The following is a 26,226-nucleotide window of genomic DNA, read 5'->3' on the forward strand; positions in this document are numbered from 1 at the left end:
ATACGATATGTATTGCGATTCTCAATGTATTGCGATTAGATACTGTGATTTTATTGCAATTCGATGTTCCTAACATATTACTCACCATATGTCTGCTGCAGAGGGACAAGAGGGAGCCATGATAAAATGAATAAAAGTGCTGAAAACAAATTGTCTCCCTATTTAAAAAGAAGATGGAGAACAAGCTATGAAGGAAAAATACTGTTTTGGTGCAGGTACAGCCAACTAGTGCAACATTTTTTTTTCGATATTGTCAAAGCACTACGATATATCGTCAGAAATAATATCTCGATATTTAACTGTATAGATTTCCCCCCCCCCCCCATCACTAGTGGTGTTTTGACGGATGAAGGAAGCGACAAATTAAATATAGCCCAGCTCAGCCAACAGGCAGGCAGGCCTTCCATGAAGTGAGTGTGTAACGGATGTGCTGGGGATCCCACGCCTCTGGGGTGAGAGTATACCAACAATCTGGTCCTCCAATAACACAGCTGGCCCAGTGGCCTTCAGACTGATGGATCCTATGGTCATAGATCTCACCCTGGGCCTTCTGTAAACATTGCCTTGTGCGTTGAAATTTCATTACCAAAAACCCCATATCTTTAAGATATTTTCAAATTTCTCTCCCTCATGAGGATGGAGGATAATGAAAGTTCACAGAAGTAACAAGGAAAGGTGGACCTATCAAATAGTTAGTTTTTTTTTACTGATATACTTAAAAAAAAAAAAATGAATTAAGTGATTAAAACTTGAAATTCCGTAAAACTAAATTGGTAACGGAGTTTCCGAAAATCAGTGAAGGAATTTCTGCAGTTGAATTGGCTACAATGGGAAATCATAGTAGTCACAAACCACAGTTGGATTCACAAGTTTGGACATCACAGTGGAGTACAGTTCAATAAAGAAAAGTAGAGTATAGTTCAGTACACGGTATAATAGCCAGTGTGTAGAATAATACCCATAAATGCAAAGGAGGATATTGTATATTTATTTGTGTACCTATTCAGGATATATCACCAGGAAGAGAATGACATTTTATATCCATAACTATGCATTAATGTGTAGTACAGATCAGGGACCCGAGATGAAATTATATTACCACAATTCCGTTACCGGATGTAAACCCACTTCATTTACTGTAGTTCAATAACCAAAATATATATTTTTCAAAGTCAATGTGTCATGTCATAGTTGACACCCCATTTGTTCTGCAGACATCGTTGAAGCTTAATTCGGAGCAGATATTTTAGTTTTTGGAAAACGTGGACATAAAATACTGAGGGAGATTGTACTGAAATTCGAAAATCTGACTCTCAGCTAGGGCTGTTGCGGTGACCATATTTCTGCCACACTGAGTCATGACTGCAGTAAAATTCCACGTGACCGTTGAGTCTCTGTAATCTTCTCTTATGCACTCTGGACATGCGTTGGTAGTACCCAACTTGCTAATGACCATCAGGTCCTAATGGCCTGGTACTCAGGGCTCTATTGTCCCTCTAACCACTCTGATATCAATGCAAATGAAATCACACCAAACACTTGTCATGAAAACAGTATGTGCTTTCAAAATTCACCTCACTGTGATTGATCATTTTGAAGAAAGAAGTTCAACAGCAGGTTGAAACTGAGTGGAAAACATGGTCGTTGTGGATGTTGTTTCAAAGCCTAACACAACAAAATGGACAGCGCTTTCTAAGGTGATGATTCATTGTAAACACCCATACACGTTAGAGCTTATGCATACGTATAGGCTTATGAGGCCAAGCCCCCCCCCCCCAAAAAAAACTGAATTAAAATTATAATATGCCTACCGCATATTACCCATAGCAGAAAAACATAAAACAAAACAGTGCATTCGGAAAATATTCAGACCCCTTGACTTTTTCCACATTTTGTTACGTTACAGGCTTATTCTAAAATTGATTAAATAGTTAGTTTTTTCTCATCAACAGTAAAGCATCCTGAGACCATTCATGTGTGGGGTTGCTTCTCAGCCAAGGGAGTGGGCTCACTCACAATTTTGCCTAAGAACACAGCCATGAATAAAGAATGGTACCAACACATCCTCCGAGAGCAACTTCTCCTAACCATCCAAGAACAGTTTGGTGACGAACAATCAAAAAGTCATAACTAAGTGGCTCGGGGAACAAAACATCGACATTTTGGGTCCATGGCCAGGAAACTCCCCAGACCTTAATCCCAGTGGTGGTCAAAGGTTTTGAGAATGACACAAGTATTGGTCTTCACAAAGTTTGCTGCTTCAATGTTTTTATATATTTTTGTCAGATGTTTCTATGGTATACTGAAGTATAATTACAAGCATTCCATAAGTGTCAAAGGCTTTTATTGACAATTCCATTAAGTTTATGCAAAGAGTCAATATTTGCAGTGTTGACCCTTCTTTTTCAAGAACTCTGCAATCCGTCCTGGCATGCTGTCAATTAACTTCTGGGCCACATCCTGACTGATGGCAGCCCATTCTTGCATAATCAATGCTTGGAGTTTGTCAGAATTTGTGGGTTTTTGTTTGTCCACCTGCCTCTTGAGGATTGACCACAAGTTCTCAATGGGATTAAGGTCTGGGGAGTTTCCTGGCCATGGACCCAAAATGTCGATGTTTTGTTCCCCGAGCCACTTAGTTATGACTTTTTGATTGTTCGTCACCAAACTGTTCTTGGATGGTTAGGAGAAGTTGCTCTCGGAGGATGTGTTGGTACCATTCTTTATTCATGGCTGTGTTCTTAGGCAAAATTGTGAGTGAGCCCACTCCCTTGGCTGAGAAGCAACCCCACACATGAATGGTCTCAGGATGCTTTACTGTTGGCATGACTGATGGTAGTGCTCACCTTGTCTTCTCCGGACAAGCTTTTTTCCAGATGCCCCAAACAATCGGAAAGGGGATTCATCAGAGAAAATGACTTTACCCCAGTCCTCAGCAGTCCAATCCCTGTACCTTTTGCCCAATATCAGTCTGTCCCTGATGTTTTTCCTGGAGAGAAGTGGCTTCCTCGCTGCCCTTCTTGACACCAGGCCATCCTCCAAAAGTATTCGCCTCACTGTGCGTGCAGATGCACTCACACCTGCCTGCTGCCATTCCTGAGCAAGCTCTGTACTGGTGGTGCCCCGATCCCGCAGCTGAATCAAGTTTAGGAGACGGTCCTGGCACTTGCTGGACTTTCTTGGGTGCCCTGAAGCCTTCTTCACAACAATTGAACCTCTCTCCTTGAAGTTCTTGATGATCCAATAAATGGTTGATTTAGGTGCAATCTTACTAGCAGCAATATCCTTGCCTGTGAAGCCCTTTTTGTGCAAAGCAATGATGACGGCACGTGTTTCCTTGCAAGTAACCATGGTTAACAGAGGAAGAACAATGATTTCAAGCACCACCCTCCTTTTAAAGCTTCCAGTCTGTTATTCTAACTCAATCAGCATGACTGAGTGATCTCCAGCCTTGTCCTCGTCAACACTCTCACCTGTGTTAACGAGAGAATCACTGACATGATGTCAGCTGGTCCTTTTGTGGCAGGGCTGAAATGCAGTGGAAATATTGTTTGGGGAGTAAGTTCATTTTCATGGCAAAAGGGGACTTTGCAATTAATTGCAATTCATCTGATCACTCTTCATAACATTCTGAAGTATATGCAAATTGACATCATAATGGTGCCAGGTTTCCTCCAGACGTGACGCTTGGCATTCAGGCCAAAGAGTTCAATCTTGGTTTCATCAGACCAGAGAATCTTGTTTCTCATGGTCTGAGAGTCCTTTATGTGCCTTTTGGCAAACTCCAAGCGGGCTGTCATGTGGCTTTTACTGAGGAGTGGCTTCCGTCTGGCCACTCTACAATAAAGGCCTGATTGGTGGAGTGCTTCGGAGATGGTTGTCCTTCTGGAAGGTTCTCCCATCTCCACAGAGGAACTGTGGCGCTCTGTCAGTGACCATCAGGTTCTTGGTCACCTCCCTGACCAAGGCCCATCTCCCCCGATTGCTCAGTTTGGCCGTGCGGCCAGCTCTAGGAAGAGTATTGGTGGTTCCAAACTTTTTCCATTTAAGAATGATGCAGGCCACTGTGTTCTTGGGGACCTTCAATGCTGCAGACATGTTTTGGTACCCTTCCCCAGATCTGTGCCTGGACACAATCCTGTCTCGGAGCTCTACGGACAATTCCTTTGACCTCATGGCTTGGTTTTTGCTCTGACATGCACTGTCAACTGTGGAACCTTTTTATATAGACATTTTTTAAAATCCATTTTAGAATAAGGCTGTAACGAAACAAAATGTGGAAAAAGTCAAGGGATCTGAATACATTCCGGTTGCACTGTATACTCCATAATTTGAGTGTGGAATGTATTATTATGCATACTGGATGGACTGGTTACCTAATGCTATTCTCCAAAATATGTTTAGTTGCGAAAACATGTTACTATCGATGCTCCTGAACAGATTTCCCAAATTAAGCACTGGGTAGCTGCAGGAACAGGGTTGGAGAGTCCATGGCATACAGAGTTTGGCCGGAATATCACCTGTCGTGCAGCGAGAGCATGCTTCTCAAACAGTGGTTCATGCGTGGAGTGAAATAAGTGTTCTTATATTTATTTCTCAGTTGCTCATATTAAGCACAGCTCCGCTATTAAACTGAAGTAGCCTACCGGGCATCATTGAAAAACGGACCGGCGGGTAAGTGTGCGGCCTCCATTCGCGTTTCGAATGCATACAGATGACATTAGATCATGGGCCATTCTAAATCAAAACTAATTTGACATATTAGTAAAGACTAGATTAAATTGTGAATAGTCTGATGGGTGAAAATATGATCACTTGATGAGAGAACAGCTGTGCAGCCTGAGGCAAGGAACAGAGCGCAAGCTGTTTTTGCGACTTTCTCAAATCATCAATAGCCTATAGTCGCATCATGCAGCTCATATATATTTAGATTTCTAAGACATTATAAGGTTTCACAACTAAAGTTTGGCAACTAAAGTTGCCAAATAACTCTAAATCTAGCATATAGGACATGTTTCAAATGGTCACTTTTACTCTCAGCATAGCCACTTCAAATGTGCACTCGCTCCGGAATGGTAAAAATGGGCGTTCTATTTTTTCAGCTAAGTTCAATTATATTTTTCTTACTATAAAATCATATAATATAAAATAATGGCACGGGATTTATAAGCATATCTTGTCAGCTAAATGAACAAGCCTATAGCTTGGAGCGTAGCCAGATAACATAGATTAGGCCAGCTCATTCTGTTCTTCTGAAATACATTTTCTTCATATCATAATGTTTCTTTAGACCTGACTAAAATAAATAATGGATTTATTGTGATAGTGTATATTAAATTGATTTATTATACTTTTTTAAATGTAGATGTTCCAAAGGCACACATCAGCAGGTTGAATGCAGCTTGTATGCTTGGAGGCCTGGAGAGGCTAAACTTGTTTATGTTAATTAACAGTCAATTACCGTGAGACCAGTAGGCTTTTGCATGACAATAACCGGCTGAAAAAATGTCATGACAGCCCTAGTCTCATCGCAATTCCGTTACCGTGGAATTCCTCTGTACTGTCCTGTGTCACAATCCTCTCTTGTCTCTCCGTTCCCCCCCACCCCACCTCACATATTTTGGTTTTTTAGCATAATAATTTCAGGTTAAACAGACCCTTTTATTAATTGACCCCTAAACTAGAAGTTAAATTGCTTGTCCAATTAAGTTATGTTTCAAGCAGACCCTTGCATCACGATTTGCCCCTCAGTGAGACTGAAGAGGTGAGTGTTGCAGTTTTTGGGTGAGCTCATCTTTGTCACCTGCCTCAGTGAGAGTAGGTTACAAGAGCTACAGGGCTATATGTCAATGATAAGGCCCAATAAAGGTGCACAAATTAGGCCTGATATCTGCTGGGATTTGTTAACAAGATTTCTAGGCCTGACTTGCAATGCTCACCAAGGTGTGTGTAGTGTCAGCAGTATACTCCGTTATTCTGAATGAATGGGCTTTGCAGAAATGTAGCCTAGCCTACTCAGTCAGCTGAATGGGCTTGTCTCTGAGCCTGCCAGGGCCCGCTACTCCACTTTGGGTCTTGAGGGTACTTTCAGTCAGTCGCCCCAGTAACTTAGTGGTCTGCAGATTTAACCAGCTATGCCCTTTAATAATGGTCCATCTACTACATACTCACCCACTACACGCATACTACTGGCTGAGTTGCAGCATAGACATGCACTCATCAGATGTAGAATACATGTGTGTATATACTCACACTCTCCATGTACTATACTCCCTCAGTAACTGCTGCTTGGGCCAACTAGTTCAATCCTCCCTGTTATGAGGCCCGATCTCAGGGGCTGGACGGTATTTGGTATTTTATTAGGATCCCCATTAGCTGTTGCGAAAGCAGCAGCTACTCTTCCTGGGGTCCACACAAAACATGACATACAGAACATTAATAGACAAGAATAGCTCAAGGACATGACTACATACATATCAGTACATATCTAGGCGTTGTGCTGTGAGGTGTTGCTTTATCTGTTTTTTAAACCAGGTTTGCTGTTAATTTGGAAGGGAGATGGGAGTTCCATGCAATCATGGCTCTATATAATACTGTACGTTTTCTGGAATTTATTCTGGATAACCAAAATGTTGGTTATTTTTCGGTTTAAAAAAACTAATTGACCAACTTTGGTTCAGTTATTTGAATTGCATTTCGTTCTGTTTTTTACTGTGAGCTCAATGCTGCGCTGCAGTTTCTCTAGAGATAATTCCGATCATGCCCGAACTGTGCGATTGTATTAGGGAGTTGTAGTTTCCAACAGGCCAATGCTGCAGAAAATGTGTTAACTACAATGACCATAATCCTTTGCGTGGCTACTTGTCCGGTCTGTTTCCTTTACGCCTGCTACGTAAGATACAGAAGAATGCGTGATCAAGAGGGGATACACAGAGAGCAGTTGCTTTGCAAGGTATTGGTATTCAACAGTCATAAAAGTATGCCCTACTTACTTTGAAGAACTAGTAAAATAGTGATTTTGTCAGACAGCATAGGCAGCAGCTCTATAGAGATTAGATGATGACTTGGAAATAATAAAGTCAAATAAAACAAATGTAATAAACACAACAACTGAAATATTTTATTAAAGTAATGTGAATAACTGATGGTTAATATGTGATAAGCAGTCATAGGCAGTCACTACCATCATGGGACTTTCATTAATTGTTTTATTTTGTGTTACAGCATTCAACCCACATAATGCATAGTTCATTTTGTGTTTTTAAAAATTACCGAAATCGAAAACTGTGATAAAAATAAATAAAAAATATCATCCGAAACCGAACCGACCTCAAAAAGCAATAATCGCTCAGCACTAGGATTTGAGGACTTTGAAAAGACCCCCGGTGGCATGTCTAGTGGGGTAAGTGTGTGTGTCAGAGCTGTGTGTAAGTTGACTGCAAACAATTTTGAATTTTCAACACATTAATGTTTCTTTATAAAAAGAAGTGATGCTTTTAGCCAAGAGATATTAGCCCTCTGATTACAGTGAAGAGCAAGACGTGTCGCTCTGTTCTGGGCCAGCTGCAGTTTTTCTAGGTCCTCTTTGCAGCACCTGACCATATGACTGGGAAATAATAAAGATGAAACTAGAGACAATGTTCCAATCAGTGTGTTCCAATCAGCCAGAAATAAAGGGATTTCATTGGATTAAGCAGTGTTTTGGAGCGTCAGGGGGAGGGGATCTCATTAGTGGGCAGGTAAAGGTCAACTGTGGCACAGTGGTCTAAGGCACTGCATCGCAGTGCTAACTGTGCCACTAGAGATCCTGGTTCGAATCCAGGCTCTGTCGCAGCCGGCCGTGACCGGGAGACTCATGGGCGGCGCACAATTGGCCCAGCGTCGTCCAGGGTAGGGGAGGGAATGGCCGGCAGGGATGTAGCTCAGTTGATAGAGCATGGCGTTTGCAACGCCAGGGTTGTGGGTTTGATTCCCACGGGGGGCCAGTATATAAAAAAAAAAAAAAAATGTATTCACTAACTGTAAGTCGCTCTGGATAAGAGCGTCTGCTAAATGACTAAAATGTAAATGTAAATGTAACTCTCAGCTGAATCACTTGCTCCTCTGACTTCCTCCGACTGCCTGTTTAAGTGGCTCACAGGCTGCCTGCTAACTCCTCTGTTCACATGCAGCTCTCAGAGAGACCCAGTAGACCATGTGATTTAATGTAAGCTCTGTCTGAATACTGAGGTAGTAGTAGGAGGAGAGAGTCAAGTAATGCAGACCTCTCTTTGGAATATTACAGTGTAAGGTAATACTGTCCCAAGTATTATACTACTAGGCAGGTTTTTGATGTTGTCGAGGATTTTTGTTTATGTCAAACCCAACAATTAATTAGTTAAAACACCAGATAATCCCCTCCATCTCCCCACTGGCCCGTGTGCATCATGCTGTAACTGTACATTGTTTGTTTAATGTTTGTTTTGTTTCTGTCTGCAGCCATTCAGGACGATGAGAGGATCTCGGCGGAGGAGATGGACGAGAGGAGACGACAGAACATCGCCTACGAGTACCTCTGTCACCTGGAGGAGGCCAAACAGTAAGAGTTGAGGAGGAGAGTCATGAGGCATGACATGAGAAGGGGCAGTAGATTGTGATATATTGAGTGCCTTTTTGGTGCGCATGTGTGCTCTCATCAGATGACAGCAGACTGTAATGCGGCTCATTGAAGTGTGTGAGAAATGAAGTGTGTGTGATAAGCAGTTGAGTATATTACTCAAAAGACAGACTAGCGCTCCTGCTGACAGCTACTGATTCTGCTGGGGATTCAGGTAAACTAATTGACATCTAAGAGAGCTTGGTTCCCATTGGACTAAAGGAAGAATGAAACTCATGCATGAGAGGACAGCTATTGTAATCACATTCACACTTTAGAGCCCACAATGTCTACATGGGGCCACCAATGTAGTATATATATATTTTTAAAGATTAGTGTGAAGGATTCTTAATACAGTTGGTTGATGAAATACAGTAATAAAAGATTGATTGATTTAAAAAATATATGTGATTGGTTGTGATAAAACAAGGTAGACTTTTCCTGAGAGCTCTGAGCATACCTGATACTGAACCACTTCCTGTCCTTTGTGTGAAGGCACCTAACAGGAAGCGTCCCCTCTCGTGTTCTGGCGTGCTGTTTTTAGGACTTCCCCACCACACCTCTGTAAGCAACCCAGAATAATCATACCCAAATTCAACCTGCTATATCTGTACCATGGTTACATCACCAATCAGTGGGTGGTTTGAACACTTCTAGCCTATATGTGTTGAGGTCTGAGTTTGCTGTGCGCTGGTATGACTGCATTGGCTCCCTGGTGAGATTTTGGATTAGAGTTTGACTGCAGATGATGGACTTTGCTTTGGTAGAGAACAGAGAATTGGTGCAGATGTAGGATCTTAATTTGATGCAATGCAGGAAATGTAAAACTTGTAGTGTATTTGAGGTTTATAAAGGCTTCTGAAGTTTGGAAATTCCACTTTTTTCCTTACGAAAAATGTATCAGCCCCTACAAAAATGTCAATTCATTATAACCCACATAATAATTCACATTTTCTTTTGTGCAGGATTATTTTTCTGCTGTAGAAAACTGGCTCAAATTAAGATCCTACATCTGTAGTGGTATCATTTGTGACTTTATTGGTGTCATGGATCTGTGTCTGTCTGTCAAAATGTAATATGGAGTCTGGTGACAAACTACTCTGCCCTGTTAACCTGAAACAGACCGCCCTCTCACCTCCCACCTAGGCAGTAGGAGGAAGGGTTGGATAGGTTACTTTCTAAACGTAATCAGTTACAGTTGTTACTGGTTACCTTTCCAAAATTGAAATCAGTAACGTAACTTTTGGATAACCCAAACTCAGTACTTTTAGATTACTTTCCCCTTAAAGGGCAATTCCGCCACTTTTCAATCTCATATTCATTATCTCCAGCACAATACCAGTGTTTACATATGTGAAAACGGCGCGTTTCTATGATCTGTGGTTAAAAAGATATGAAAAGGTCCTAAAAAATGCTTCTGTGACATCACAGGGTAGGATTAAAAGTAAGAAAAACAGTGGTTTTCAAAACCTGCAATGAGTTTCTAGCCAGAGGGAGGGCATTTTCTTATAATAATAATAATAAGCCATTTAGCAGACGCTTTTATCCAAAGCGACTTACAGTCATGCGTGCGTACATTTTTGTGTATGGGTGGTCCCGGGGATCGAACCCACTACCTTGGCGTTACAAGCGCCGTGCTCTACCAGCTGAGCTACAGAGGACCACATTCTTGCTCCCCACGTCACCGAGAATCTCATAGTGTTTGAAAATCACTATTTTTCAAATGTTTTGATGATGTCATCGGGTAGAACTTTTTAACTTCTACAAAATGTAGAAATGCCCCAATTTCACATATGTAGACACTGATATTGTGCTGGGGATGTTGAAAAGTGGTGGGACTTGCCCTTTAAGAGGCATTTGAAGAAGACACATGAATATTACCAATTGAACAACATCTATTGCAGGATAAATCAATATTAAGAGTTTACATAGCTGGCCATAAATGGATGTTGCATTTTACTTTATGGGTTGGTTATGTAGGCTTCTTCTAACTCATTGCTTTCTACTAAAGATACTAATACGATTAGGCTATATTTTTATATTAAAAACCAAAGTCTCAAATTTCCAGTCATTCTAGGCTTGGGCAATATCCAGGTTGCCATACTTTTATACCGACCTTGTACCATACTGAAATATTCGGTTATACCAGCACTGAACACAAGGGGAGCTATTTTCAAATCCCACTGAGCCTTTGTAATCCGAAGGTTAACAATGCTAACAGGTAAATGTAAAATCCCATAGAGAATGCTAACTAAATGCTAACGAGCTCATTGCAAACGTTTTATACAGTCTCTGACCTAAACTATTTTCAGGACAGACATCCCAGTTCATAAAGTTATACAAGTAACTTCAAAATGCTACTCACAGTTTGCTGTATGCACAAAACAAATATTAGACAGCAAGGCTCTTGATCCAGGAGGGGGTTCTCTGCTGTTACTGGCAAGCGAAGCTTGATTTTGGAAGAAGCTAACATTTACATTTTAGTCATTTAGCAGACGCTCTTATCCAGAGCGACTTACAGTTAGCTAACTAGCTACTAAATTAGCAAACCAAATGCACAACTGCAGAGCTTTTAGCACATTTTAGACAGTTAACTTAATAGTTATGAGATACTGTGGGGGGAAAAAAGTATTTAGTCAGCCACCAATTGTGCAAGTTCTCTTCACTTAAAAAGATGAGAGAGGCCTGTCATTTTCATCATAGGTACACGTCAACTATGACAGACAAAATGAGAAAAAAAATTCCAGAAAATCACATTGTAGGATTTTTTATGAATTTATTTTCAAATTATGGTGGAAAATAAGTATTTGGTCAATAACAAAAGTTTCTCAATACTTTGTTATATACCCTTTGTTGGCAATGGGTATATAACTAGAGCAGTGATGTTTTGGGGCTGTCGCTGGGCAACACAGACTTTCAACTCCCTCCAAAGATTTTCTATGGGGTTGAGATCTGGAGACTGGCTAGGCCACTCCAGGACCTTAATGCTTCTTACGAAGCCACTCCTTCGTTGCCCGGGCGGTGTGTTTGGGATCATTGTCATGCTGAAAGACCCAGCCACGTTTCATCTTCAATGCCCTTGCTGATGGAAGGAGGTTTTCACTCAAAATCTCACGATACATGGCCCCATTCATTCTTTCCTTTACACGGATCAGTCGTCCTGGTCCCTTTGCAGAAAAACAGCCCCAAAGCATGATGTTTCCACCCCCATGCTTCACAGTAGGTATGGTGTTCTTTGGATGCAACTCAGCATTCTTTGTCCTCCAAACACGACGAGTTGAGTTTTTACCAAAAAGTTCTATTTTGGTTTCATCTGACCATATGACATTCTCCCAATCCTCTTCTGGATCATCCAAATGCACTCTAGCAAACTTCAGACGGGCCTGGACATGTACTGGCTTAAGCAGGGGGACACGTCTGGCACTGCAGGATTTGAGTCCCTGGCGGCGTAGTGTGTTACTGATGGTAGGCTTTGTTACTTTGGTCCCAGCTCTCTGCAGGTCATTCACTAGGTCCCCCCGTGTGGTTCTGGGATTTTTGCTCACCGTTCTTTTGATCTTGCGTGGAGCCCCAGATCGAGGGAGATTATCAGTGGTCTTGTATGTCTTCCATTTCCTAATAATTGCTCGAACAGTTGATTTCTTCAAACCAAGCTGCTTACCTATTGCAGATTCAGTCTTCCCAGCCTGGTGCAGGTCTACAATTTTGTTTCTGGTGTCCTTTGACAGCTCTTTGGTCTTGGCCATAGTGGAGTTTGGAGTGTGACTGTTTGAGGTTGTGGACAGGTGTCTTTTATACTGATAACAAGTTCAAATAGGTGCCATTAATACAGGTAACGAGTGGAGGACAGAGGAGCCTCTTAAAGAAGTTGTTACAGGTCTGTGAGAGCCAGAAATCTTGCTTGTTTGTAAGTGACCAAATACTTATTTTCCACCATAATTTGCAAATAAATTCATTACAAATCCTACAATGCGATTTTCTGAATTTCTTTCTCCTCAATTTGTCTGTCATAGTTGACGTGTACCTATGATGAAAATTACAGGCCTCTCATCTTTTTAAGTGGGAGAACTTGCACAATTGGTGGCTGACTAAATACTTTTTTCCCCACTGTATCTAGCTGGCAAACATTTAGTTGTGAATTCCATACTGTAACTAGATCACTTGGCGCGTGCTGCACAACAGTGAGTGACTCACAAGGCTCCGGGTCTCTTGTCGTTGTGTGCTGGTAACCAAACACCATGTGACTGACTACTACCCGGTAAGCTTCATAATGAAAAATGATGACAGGTGAAATGAAGAACGCTATCTTCTTTATCTTCTAACATATTGCACAAGTTGACTGCAGGTATTTACTTAAAAAGTAACAAAATATTCAATTTTTAAAAATAACTCCAAATAAATAGTTACAACTATTGACTGTATTGAAAAACCATCCCTTGGCTATTTCCAAATACCCCAAGCCTAAGTCATTCCAATTAATTTAATACCCCTTGATCTTCAAGAATATGACTTGGAAATATAGATTAGCTCAATTGTTTTACCTGAGCATAACCCATAAACTAAGGACTTATTAGCCTATAGTATACTCTGTTTATGATTGTGTTGTCATGGATGACTGATTGGGCTCATTGCTTCGAGTTGAAAAAGAGATGCTGCTCTCATGGAATGGCATGCTTTGAGCACTACCGGAAAGTGCTAATTGCATGTGAAAAATGAATGCCATATGCTGCGTTTGGTATAGGCCTATTGTTTATGTTTTTGTTGGTGACACTTTGATATCTTGATAATTTGCAGCTGTTTAAGTAAGCACCCGTGCGTCAATCTAAGTAACATAATTAAAAATTCCCCTTCAAAATCCGTCAGTTTAAGGCAGAGATATCAGTTTTTTTTTTGCATGGGCTGCGTCTCAATCCACCACATCCGCCTATGTCGGCCTTCCGCATCTGCGGTGGAAGGTGGCCGAGCTACAGCGGTGTTTGTCAGACCATGAGACATCCCGAAAATCTGTCTTCTCACGAAAACGTCTGTAGCGTCTGAATGGTTTTGACTGCTCTATGGAAAGGGCAGACTCTCACAAACATGATGGTGTTCTCCGTTTTCCTCTATAACCCCCACAAGTGTCACGGGACTCGTCTGAAGGTATCCCATTACAAACGAATGGAAGTATGGAGGTAGTTTTGTGCCAACAAAAATAAGGGGTTAAATATGTGTCCCAAAAATGTCCTGCGCTTTCTTATCTTCTAGATATAGAACAGACACTATTCCTTAAGATGTATTTTTGGACTGTCTTTTTTTTTGTCATTTATGAATGTGTTACTCAATGCGTTTCTATGGGCTGTAGTAGTAAAGGCCAAATTCAATATTTTATCAAATCATTAAGTATAAAACATGTTTATTTTATTTTTAAGGGGTCCTAAATCAAATAGCTAAATGATTAATGGTATGACCATATTAAAACAACCATATGTTAGCTTAGTACCTATTGGGTTAAAATACACACATACAGTGTATTCAGAAAGTATTCAGACCCCTTCCCTTTTTCCACATTTTGTTACGTTACAGCCTTATTCTAAAATGGATTAAATACAAAATGTTCCTCATCAATCTACACACAATACCCCATAATGACAAAGCAAAAACAAGTTTTTATAAATGTTTGCAAAAAAAAAAAAAAAAAAACGTATTTACATAAGTATTCATAAGTATTGCGATGAGACTCGAAATTGAGCTCCGGTGCATTCTGTTTCCATTGATCATCCTTGAGATGTTTCTACAACTTGATTGGAGTCCACCTGTGGTAAATTCAATTGATTGGACGTGATTTGGAAAGGCACACACCTGTCTATATAAGGTCCCACAGTTGACAGTGCATGTCAGAGCAAAAACCAAGCTATGAGGTCAAAGGAATTGTCCGTAGAGCTCCGAGACAGGATTGTATCCAGGCACAGATCTGGGGAAGGGTACCAAAAAATGTCTGCAGCATTGAAGGTCCCCAAGAACACAGTGGCCTCCATCATTCTTAAATGGAAGAAGTTTGGAACCACCAAGACTCTTCCTAGAGCTGTCCGCCTGGCCAAACTGAGCAATCGGGGGAGAAGGGCCTTGGTCAGGGAAGTGACCAAGAGCCCGATGGTCACTCTGACCGAGCTCTAGAGTTCAACCATCTCTGCAGCACTCCACCAATCAGGCCTATATGGTAGAGTGGCCAGACGGAAGCCACTCCTCAGTAAAAGCCACATGACAGCCCGCTTGGAGTTTGCCAAAAGTCACCTAAAGGACTCAGACCATGAGAAACAAGATTCTCTGGTCTGATGAAACCAAGATTGAACTCTTTGGCCTGAATGCCAAGCGTCACGTTTTCAGCGGCAGGGACTGGGAGACTAGTCAGGATCGAGGGAAAGATGAACAGAGGAAAGTACAGTGAGATCCTTCATGAAAACCTGCTCCAGAGTGCTCAGAACCTCAGACTGGGGCGATGGTTCACCTTCCAACAGGACAACGACCCTAAGCACACAGCCAAGACAATGCATGAGTGGCTTTGGGACAAGTCTCTGAATGTCCTTGAGTGGCCCAGTCAGAGCCCAGACTTGAACCCGATCTAACATCTCTGGAGACACCTGAAAATAGCTGTGCAGCGACGCTCCCCATCCAACCTGACAGCGCTTGAGAGGATCTGCAAAGAAGAATGGGAGAAACTCCCCAAATACAGGTGTGCCAAGCTTGTAGCGTCATACCCAAGAGGACTCGAGGCTGTAATCGTTGCCAAAGGTGCTTCAACAAAGTAAAGGGTCTGAATACTTATGTAAATGTGATATTTCAGTTTTTTTTATTTATACATTTGCAAAAAATTATAAAAACCTGTTTTTGCTTTGTCATTATGGGGTATTGTGTGTAGATTGATGAGAAAAAACTAACTATTTAATCAATTTTAGAATAAGGCTGTAACGTAACAAAATGTGGAAAAAATCAAGGGGTCTGAATACTTTCCAAATGCACTGTACATTTGTGAACAGCCATCCACAACGACCACAATTCGTAAGGCACAAATAGCTAAATGAGAGAGCAGCAGTATGATTCACATCAATGCGCTATGTAGATTCTCCAGGCCTGTTGTCCTTACCGCCAAGCGTTTATTCAAGTTTGATATTCTTTGGATGCCGACAGTAGTCGCACCTTTGGAAGACATAGCTTGGACTGTAGCCTACAAAAGCCTATTCCTGCTCTTTTCCCACAATCCATCAAACACATTTTGTGTGTTAGTGGTCTCTGACTTGTGGTCGGACTCAACTTAACCCAACTTAAACGTGCGCTTTTTTTCAGTACTGGTTTGAATCATTGAGAAAACAGAAAGGTGTCAAATATTGTTTTCGAAATCAGATTACAATATTTTTGCTGGTAACGGATTACAGTTAGTTTTTTTGGGTAATCCGTTACTCCTCAACCTGGTAGCAGGACATACACCTCCTCACCCTAACCCCACCACACACACCTTACTTCCTGTGGCGTTTCGTTTGGCAGCACGGCTGATGTCCCATCTCTCTCCTTCATCGCTGGCAAAGCCTCTATTCTGGGAAGCCTGTCATCTAGGATTAGAGTTCTGCCTGCTAATCAGGCTATTAGTGGCTATTAGTGACTGAGTCAGGCAGCGGGATTAGGGCCTGTCTAACCATGCTCTGCTCTGCCTCCATTCTGAGGTCAGGAGTCACAGGCACAGGGCAGGCATGCAGCCCTGGCCCATCAACCTCACCCATGAGAATGTCTTGATTATAACAACTAAACAATGGTGCTTTTGTCTTCTCTGTTAAATGAGGTTAATGTGGCTTACAGGTATGATAACTAAGATCATACAGTGGTAGCTCACACGTTACAATCATAACAGCCTTGCAAAAGGGCTTACTAACAAAGACCAGACGTTAGACATTCATTTACAGAATGTATGCCTACCTCAGTCTGTTTAACCAAAACTGTAGTGCAGTGACGGCACTGCACTGATACCAGCCTTGTAGAGCACATAGCTGCTGATATAGGCTAGGCATAAGCCTAGACATTCTTTTACAGACTCATAGGCTGTCAGCTGAGAGACACACCCACTCTCTCTCTCTTTATTTCTCTCACACATAAACCCCACACACACACCCCTGTGGTAAAGGGGGACTTTGTACCTGTAGTGCTGAGTAAACAATCTGTCAGTTTGCACATGATGTGGGTTTTTTGATAGGGAGTCTTTTTTTACCCTTAGTACCCTTCACTTCATCAATTACATTTTAGTTACATTTTTACAAGTGGGGCAAGAAATGGGCCTATCAACTATAGAACTTCTAAGAAAAATTGTAATCTACCATTTGTCTGATCTTTGATAATTTATTTAGTCAAAACATAATTTAGGCCTAACTTAGCTAAAGTAGCATGGAGCTGTCTAATCAGACATGCAAAAATACCCTCCGTGCCACTAGTATCACACATAAAATAACAACATGAGAGGGGAGGCTTACGGCGCATAGTACAGTAGCACATATTGTACACATACAATTGCTGTAGTAGCGGTTGGATAAACAGTTTAGGCTAATGTGGACTGGTGTGGGATGTCTCCTTTTGTCCAAGAGAGCAGTAGGCAATATGTTATTTAGCCTGGCCACAGGTCTGACAGTAACAATGACAGGAAAGAGTGGCTGGGGAGTTGTAAACACTGCTGTTGGACCTGTGCTCCATGCAGCTGTATACAACCAACCAACCACATTGTTTCACTCCAGGAAGTGTAGCTTCAGAGGCTGGAGGGCTTTGTTACTGACTGAGCCAGGATGCTCCTCTCTTTCACTTCAACTTACCCTGTTTCTCTTTTTCTTGCTCTGTTGTCCCCAACGATTAAATCGGGGAGGGGACTGTGGATCTGTCTCCGTCTGGCTGTTCGTACGTTAGTCACGCGCGATATCTCAGACAGCGCTGGCCCGATTTCTATGAAACTTGAATTAATTTTGCGTCTTGTCATAGAGATCCGCCATTTAGAAAATTACACTTATTAGCCAGATGGTGGTGCTATAACAAGATTGAAGATGCAAACTTTGAAAGGTCACGCCCCTCACCCTGTTTGACCTAAAGTCATCAAATTCAGTACATAGGTCCCTCTCCTGACAAGGAACAAATTTGCATCAGGGATCCATAAGGTCCGCCATGATGGATCTTCCACCATTTAGAATTTTGTGAAAAACACTTAAAACGCTACTCTTCTGGCACCGAATGACCGATCTGCACGAAACTTGATATGTTGCAGCTGTGGACAAAGGTCTCTGAATGCAATATTTTCCAGACTAATACCTAAAACAATATGGCCGCTATTGACCAATAAACATTCACGTGGGCTTGGTCTCACACACAAATGCATAGAAATCTGTCAATGATATTCGTATTGTAACAATTTACTACACATGTTGCAAACACTTTCAAGACTCAACATATGCAAGAACAATCATATCGAATACACGGTGGCACTATAACGGGCACATGTTTATATCTTTTGATCTATTTGACTCAGTGCTTAAATTTGGCACACATGCTCAGCGATATGAGTCTAGCTAACCCACGTGATATTCAGACACCACTGGCCCGATTTTGACACAACTTATGTGAATGATGCGTCTTGCCATAGAGATCCATCATTTACAAAATTACACTGATTGGCCCATTGGCATCATTCATGGGAGACGACATGTTTACTGTTGCCTTGTTTATCTCTTTCTTTCCATCTCGCTCTCTTCTTATTCATTATGCATTAATACACTCTTCCTGACCTTTACATCTGTGAACTAAAACACCCACATGTGTCACTATAACCTTGCCAGCGTTGTATATGTATCTATACCCTCTTAAATTTCCCCTCTCCTCCACTACATCAGCTCTAGCCAGTGCACAGTACAGTAGGCCGGCCCTCTTTCCAACCAGCCACGCAACCAACTCTCATCAAGTGTTCACTGTCATCAGATGGACATAGTATGGTGTGCTGCTATCTCTTTCAGCCACCCACACAAAGCCCTCTGTGCCTCCAGTCATGCCTCCTCTATTCCTGATGAGGATTTGTTATTGTGGTTCTTTTGGCGAGGGCCGACCTGGTTGTGTTTTTCCTTTAGTCCCCTGGGCCAGTTCTGTAGCCACCGTACTGCAGTGTGTGGAAAGTGGCCGTGGCCTCGGCCCCGTTCCAATATGCTAGATTTACATTGGGTAGCGTTAGTGTGGAAGTGTGCCGATCTAACACAGCGCATAACTCACAGACCAGACACTGTGTGTGTGTTACCCATTCCACAACAAATGTGGTAGAAACAGGCTACAATATGCTGTAAGTGAAGAGTAAGTTATCTTGTTAGTTTATCAGTAACAGTGTAACTCTTGTTACTGATTGAAAATGACTTGCTTCATGGGATGCATGAGGCACCAGTCATTCTCCAGGGCTGTTGTCCTAATTCCCCACTTTCCCAGGCCATTATGGCTCAGCATGGACCAACTAATATCTGGGCCTGTATTCACAGTGTCTCAGAATAGCAGTGCTGATCTAGGATTATGTTCCCCCTGTCCATATAATATTATCCATTATGGTTTTAAAGGCTAATCTGATCTTCGATCAGCACTGCTACTCTGAGACGCTTTAAGAATACAGGCCCAGGTTTCACTGAATGGTACTGGACTTAACTGGTGTTGGTTACTGTACCCTCAAAGGTGTTGATGTTCCTGTTATTTTAGCCCAGGCCAAGAGGCAAGCCTATCCTTGTCACCTACATGTTCTGTTTTGCTGATCGTTTTCTCATTCTATTTAGGAAGAGTTGCTTTTTCTGTGTCCGTCACCATCCTCTCACGTTTCCTTTCATATCAGAAAGCCATTGAATTGCCATAATACAATTTGCTGTAATAATAGGTCCCCATGAACTCCATTTTGGCATTCGCCAGCAGGGTTTTGGTGAAGAATCACAGAATATTATCACTTTAGCAAATCCCCTTTAGCAAGATTGTAGGACTAACAAAGGACTTTACAATGATAGGCAGATACAATGAACCTTTCATTCTGCAATGAAACTCTACAATGCACAATGAAGTTAAATGTATAAATCAATCAACATGATAGGGTACCATTGCACGGAATGGGCTAACTCGCTATAATAACATCATCTCTCCCCAACTGTTTGTTGTGGTTGTCCATTAAGAACCACACGCTCAGATGAGTTAGTGCTGACAGAGGAGCGGGGATGGTGTGTTGCTTGTGTTCAGTGTGCTGACACGTTTTTGGGCAGAGTGTTGTCTTTGCTGTGGTGGTTTAGCCTACACGCACATACCTTTAATTAAAGGAGGCTAAGGAGGGATGTTCTCATAAAAGGTTGGATGGAGGAGGGCAGGCCTGATGGAGTGAGCAGGATGGAGGGGGGTAGGCCTGATGGAGTGAGCAGGATGGAGGGGGGTAGGCCTGATGGAGTGAGCAGGATGGAGGGGGGTAGGCCTGATGGAGTGAGGAGGATGGAGGGGGGTAGGCCTGATGGAGTGAGCAGGATGGAGGGGGGTAGGCCTGATGGAGTGAGCAGGATGGAGGGGGGTAGGCCTGATGGAGTGAGGAGGATGGAGGGGGGTAGGCCTGATGGAGTGAGCAGGATGGAGGGGGGTAGGCTGGATTAGGGATGGGCATTTGAAATTTTTTGACTGTTCGAGTACTCAAAAGAAATATGTGCACATTTATCTTTAGGCCTATGCCAACAATGCGCAACAATGCCTAATTTATGATAACCATTACAGATAACAAATCCTGATTGCTAAATTGCCCCATATATATTCAGTTAATAAAAAGCAAGTGTCATTTAAGATTAATTTATTGAAGCCGTAATATCAACTGATTATATTATATCGTGGAACACAATCTTTAAAAAGGCAGTAACTTCAGCAGTGGCGCTTGCTTGTAGAAGTCTATGGTTTTGCAATGGCATAGACAAGACACTCTTATTTCCTGAGCCCTTATCACAGTCAAGACACCTGTTTTATAGTTTAAAAAAACATGTAATATAACAGAATAAAATATAATATTTTTCCAAATGAAAAAAGTTGCCAGTGCGAAGTAATGCGTATCTCACGTCTGAAACAGTAATTCTCAAAGCGTGATCATTGGAAATGGGGCTCAATTTGGCGAGTTGAAAGACAATTTTCAATTCCACATTGAACACTGCATGGTGATGAATTACGGCCACGACATCTGTTTGGTGAGTAGGCCTATGCTTAATGATTCTGATAAATATGCTCTTTGTCTTTATCAAGCTAATGTTTTGGGGTATTTTCAGTGTGGAACCTGTCTATGTTTAGGGGGGTTATAGCCTAGGCTAACCAATTCTAAATGGCACTAGCAGTTCGCAAAGTAGCCTAAGCGGGAAACAGACTGGATGCAATTATTACAAAACTGAATTTTGAATTTGTCATAAAACTGTCATCATTTGGCAAGGAATGTAGCTTTTATCTTTTTTGTTGTGCCCCGCAAATGCACATGTACAAATGGAACACTATAATTTATTAATATTTTTATGTGGGACAAAATGTCACTTGCCTGTTCGGGCAGCCACAAAGCACATTCCACCAAATAGTTTTACAGTATTTTATATTTTTTGTTATCTCTGGTTAAAGGTTGAGTTTTGACGTTTGTTCGAGTACTCAATTACTCATGCCCATCCCTAGGGCTGATGCAGTGAGCATGATGGAGAAGGGTAGGCCTGATGGAGTGAGCAGCTGTGGACTTTGATGTGGCAGGGCTTCAGACTAACATTTTCCCCTGGTGCCACTTACTTTTTCAGTTGATGGCACCAGCCCATGATTTGGTGGCACCCCCCCCCCCCCCACAAATTGTTTTGCAGCGTCACACAATAGAATACATTTGAGTCATCATCTTAAAGTCATAAAGTAATTCACAATGCTTTATTAAGAAGTTTAATATACTACTGAGATAATAACGATATATTATTATATATGTAAAGTGCTTTTCATTATACAGAATACTCTCAAAGTGCATAAAATAAAAACCAAATAAGAAAAAAAAAAATGACACAACCTCACAGGGCAACTGACACAAAGAACACAGCTGACGCTACAAGGGACAAGGACACCAAGGAGCACATCTATCAACAGAAAGCCTTTCTAAAGTGTACAGTCTTTAGGCCTGTTTTAATGAAATGTTATTCATAATAAGATGTTACATCTTACATGTCCAAGCAGGAATGCATGATTCAAAATATTTTGATATGCAGCCTTATCCAGTGATTGTCATGAATTTTGGGTTGACTTCGTTTTTTGTTATATTTTACTGTCAAAATAGGGCTCCAGAATGTTCCGATTTTTTTGTTCAATTGAGAGGAATTTGTCTTCATCTTTATGTGGAATAATATTATGCACTGAGTATACAAAACATTAAGGACACCTGCTCTTTCCATGACAGACTGACCAGGTGAAAGCTATGATCCCTTATTGATGTCACTTGTTAAATCCACATCAATCAGTGTAGATGAAGGGGAGGAGACAGGTTAATGAAGGATTTTTAAGCCTTGAGACAATTGAGACATGGATTGTGTATGTGTGCCATTCAGAGGGTGAATGGACAAGACAAAAGATTTACAGAAAGTGCCTTTGAACGGTGTATGATGGTAGGTGCCAGGCGCACCAGTTTGTATCAAGAACTGCAACGCTGCTGTTTTTTTTAATGCTCAACAGTTTCCTGTTTGTATCAAGAATGGTCCACCACCCAAAGGACATCCAGCCAACTTGACACAACTGTGGGAAGCATTGGCGTCAACATGGGCCTGTGGAATGCTTTCGACACCTTAGAGTCCATGCCCTGACGAATTGAAGCTGTTCTGAGGGCAAAATGGGGGGGGGGGGGGCAACTCAATATTAGGAAAGTGTTCCAAATGTTTGGTATACTCAGCCTAACTTAGTTGGTGCGAATTCACCACCTGAGGAAGTGGAAACTCAAAACACATTAGCTAGATCGCTAACTCTAAATATAACACCTACTGCTAGTAGCCATGTATTAATCTAACAGTAAATGTAATGTCCCCCAAAATTTTTTGTTTTGCGCGCTCTGTATTTCAAAGCCATATCAGATATCTTGATAGTAGAACAGTGTGCTTTGAACTCAATGAGCCTACAGAAAGCTCAGACCCTCCTCTCTTCTAATATGGTCAACTACAGTAGTTGCTTCTAAATTTTATTTATTTCCCCAATTGCATTTTGAAATGTTATACAATCACAAGGGGCACACAAGGGGGGTGAGAGCGTGTGGGAGGCTCGCTCGTTACAGCAGCCGTCCCCAGCGAAACGGGCAGGCACAGCAGAAGGGCAGACACTTTTATTACAGGAGTCATGAGGATAATGCACTTTACTGTTTAACCAATTTATGGTTTGATCCGCCCCAAAATTAGGACGTTTTGATTGAGGTGACCAGGTAAAATGTGCAGCTCGCAACAGTGCGACCAATTACAAATGTTACTCTCACAGCCAAGTCAAAGGGTCACAAGATGCAACTAAATGGTCGCAGTCTGGAGCCATGTGTGGCTTTGGTAATAATAACCTCTAATCCCCTGTGTGTTAAACATACACCCCCCATATATTACAAGGAAATTAGTTTGTGAAACAAATCTTACCTTTACATTTTACAGGGAACTTAACATTGTTCTGAACTGAAACACTTGCTACAAGGTTCAACATCTAAATTGGCGGTTTCAGTCCAGCTTTCAAGGGGTTTGTGCAATGATTTATATATATAGTGCATTCGGAAAGTATTCAGACGCCTTGACTTTTTCCACATTTTGTTAAAATTGATTAAATCGTTTTTTCCCCTCATCAATCTACACACAATACCTCATAATGACGAAGCAAAAACAGGTTTTTAGACATTTTTGCAAATGTTTTACAAATAAAAAAACAAGTCTGGGCTTTGGCTGGGCCACTCAAGGACATTCAGAGACTTGTCCCGAAGGCACTCCTGCATTGTCTTGGCTGTGTGCTTAGGGTCGTTGTGCTGTTGGAAGGTGAACCTTCGCCCCCAGTCAGAGGTCCTGAGCGCTCTGGAGCAGGTTTTCATCAAGGATCTCTCTGTACTTTGCTCCGTTCATGTTTCCCTCGATCCTGACTAGTCTCCCAGTCCCTGCCGCTGAAAAACATCCCCACAGCATGATGTTGCCACCACCATGCTTCACCGTAGGCATGGTGCCAGGTTTCCTCCAGACGTGATGCTTGGCATTCAGGCCAAAGAGTTCAATCTTGGTTTCATCAGACCAGAGAATCTAGTTTCTCATGGTCTGAGAGTCTTTAGGTGCCTTTTGGCAAACTCCAAGCAGGCTGTCATTTTGCCTTTTACTGAGGAGTGGCTTCCGTCTGACCACTCTACCATAAAGGCCTGATTGGTGGAGTGCTGCAGAGATGGTTGTCCTTCTGGAATGTTCTCCCATCTCTACAGAGGAACTCTGGAGCTCTGTCAGAGTGACCATCGGGTTCTTGGTGACCATGTTTTGGTACCCTTTCCCAGATCTGTGCCTTCGACACAATCCTGTCTCGGCGCTCTACGGACAATTCCTTCGACCTCATGGCTTGGTTTTTGCTCTGACATGCACTGTCAATTGTCCAATCAATTGAATTTACCACAGGGGGACTCCAAGTTGTAGAAACATCTCAAGGATGATCAATGGAAACAGGATGCACCTGAGCTCAATTTCGAGTGTCATAGCAAAGGGTCTAGCAAAGGTATAGAAATGCATTTTTTGTCTGTATTTTTTATTATTATTTAAAACATTTACCTCCTTTTTCTCCCCAATTTCGTGATATCCAATTGCGATCCAAGTAAGATCTTGTCTCATCGCTGCAACTCCCCAACGGGCTCAGGAGAGGTGAAGGTCGAGTCATGTGTCCGCTTCTTAACACCCGCCCGCTTATAATATAATAATAATATGCCATTTAGCAGACGCTTTTATCCAAAGCGACTTAGTCATGTGCGCATACATTTTTACGTATGGGTGGTCCCGGGGATCGAACCCACTACCCTGACGTTACAAGCGCCATGCTCTACCAATTGAGCTACAGAGGACCACGAAACGAAAGCCAGCTGCACCAATGTATCGGAGGAAACACTGTTCAACTGACAACCGAAGTCAGCCTGCAGGCGCCCGGCCTGCCACAAGGAGTCGCTATTGTGCGGTGAGCCAAGTAAATCCCACCACGGCCAAACCCTCCCCTAACCCGGACAACGCTGGGCCAATTGTGCGATGCCCTATGGGACTCCCGGTCATGGCCGTTTGTGACAGCCTGGGATCAAACCCGGGTTTGTTTTTGCCACGTTTATTCTATTACAGACACCTTAATGCATACTTTTAAATTATATGTGAGCTAAACATAAAAAAATGACTTTTTCTCTAGCCCTTTACACTTGTACCCATATACGGGTTGAAAATGGCAGATTTGGGCACTAATAAGCGCCTAAATTGGAATGTAGTGGCTGTACAGTAACATACTATACATGATGTCAGAGCTCTGGCTCTGCGCTTCACAGTGATGTATGGGTTTTTTGACGGACAGCCGTTCTGAACTTGAGCACCTCACGCGACAAGAAGTTGCCCCCATCCCTCCCGGTAATTGGGCAACTTTTGGAGTGAGGGAAATGCTGAAAATGTATGACTCTATGTATTTTGAAAGATGAGATGTTTTGAGGATTGTAATAAATACCGCTTTGATGTCATACTAGCATAAAACTCATTTCATATACAGTGTCAACATTTATGATCACTATGTTTGATGTACAGTTACAAGATGACGTGGCGTCATACCCTGGGTTGTTCTGAACAGAATGAGCCTAGTGAGTGTTTGTTTATTGTGAAGAACATTTGCAGCAGAACACGCACCTGAATGCACTCATGACTCCTTTCAATGCACACAAAAATTACGATCTGTTTCTCTGAATTGCCTTTTGAAAGCCTAACACTGTAAGATCGTATTTTATATCTTAGCTAGTCATGTTGGCAATAGAACAAGCTTTCAAATCATGCCCACCAGACCCAGATTGCGATTTAAAATGGACCGTTTTTGGATTGCGTAAACAACAACAGTAATTGTGTGATGGCGGGGATGCAGGGGTGTGTTCGAAACGACTACAAGTGTGCTTGCTTTAGTTCCTCAACGGCACAGCTAGGAGAGCTTAAAAAAAGTACCTTATAGTTAGACTCTTCTTTGAGTCATAAAAGTGCATTGAAATTGCTTAGGAACTGTGCACACACCATTTTCCAGGAATAGTCTTATCATGTTACTGAATGTATCCAGAGTATTTTCAGATTTCATTATCAACAAATGCGGCGAAAAGTACAGTAAATGTAAAATGCATATAAAATTAACAGTGTAATGTTTGGATTCAGTCTTGTCAGGTGAACTGTTGTGTACTCCCTTTTGGTCTAATAATTTCCCCATAATCTCCAAACTGTTCCATTTCAATTGCTACCATGATTATGCATATTATTTTCATATTTATTCTGTAAGAAACATTTCAATTTAGCCCTGTCCGTATAGGCCAATTCTCAAGGGTTAAAGGGTTAAAGAATAAA

General features: G+C 41.9%; 1 protein-coding gene across 4 annotated transcripts in view; it reads left to right on the forward strand.

Annotated features, from left to right (window-relative positions):
• Nucleotides 1-26,226, forward strand: part of LOC311141553 (ras GTPase-activating-like protein IQGAP2) — a gene marked incomplete at its 3' end in the record, with an annotated part of 92,972 nt that overhangs the window by 3,476 nt on the left and 63,270 nt on the right. For all 4 annotated transcript variants that reach the window (XM_084176913.1, XM_084176912.1, XM_084176914.1 and 1 more), the window contains exon 2: nt 8,479-8,578. In XM_084176913.1, the coding sequence (XP_084033039.1) occupies nt 8,479-8,578 (100 nt within the window). The remainder of the gene's footprint in view (nt 1-8,478; nt 8,579-26,226) is intronic.

This window comes from Coregonus lavaretus (assembly GCF_964263955.1).
Source record: "Coregonus lavaretus genome assembly, chromosome: 14".
NCBI lineage: Eukaryota > Metazoa > Chordata > Actinopteri > Salmoniformes > Salmonidae > Coregonus > Coregonus lavaretus.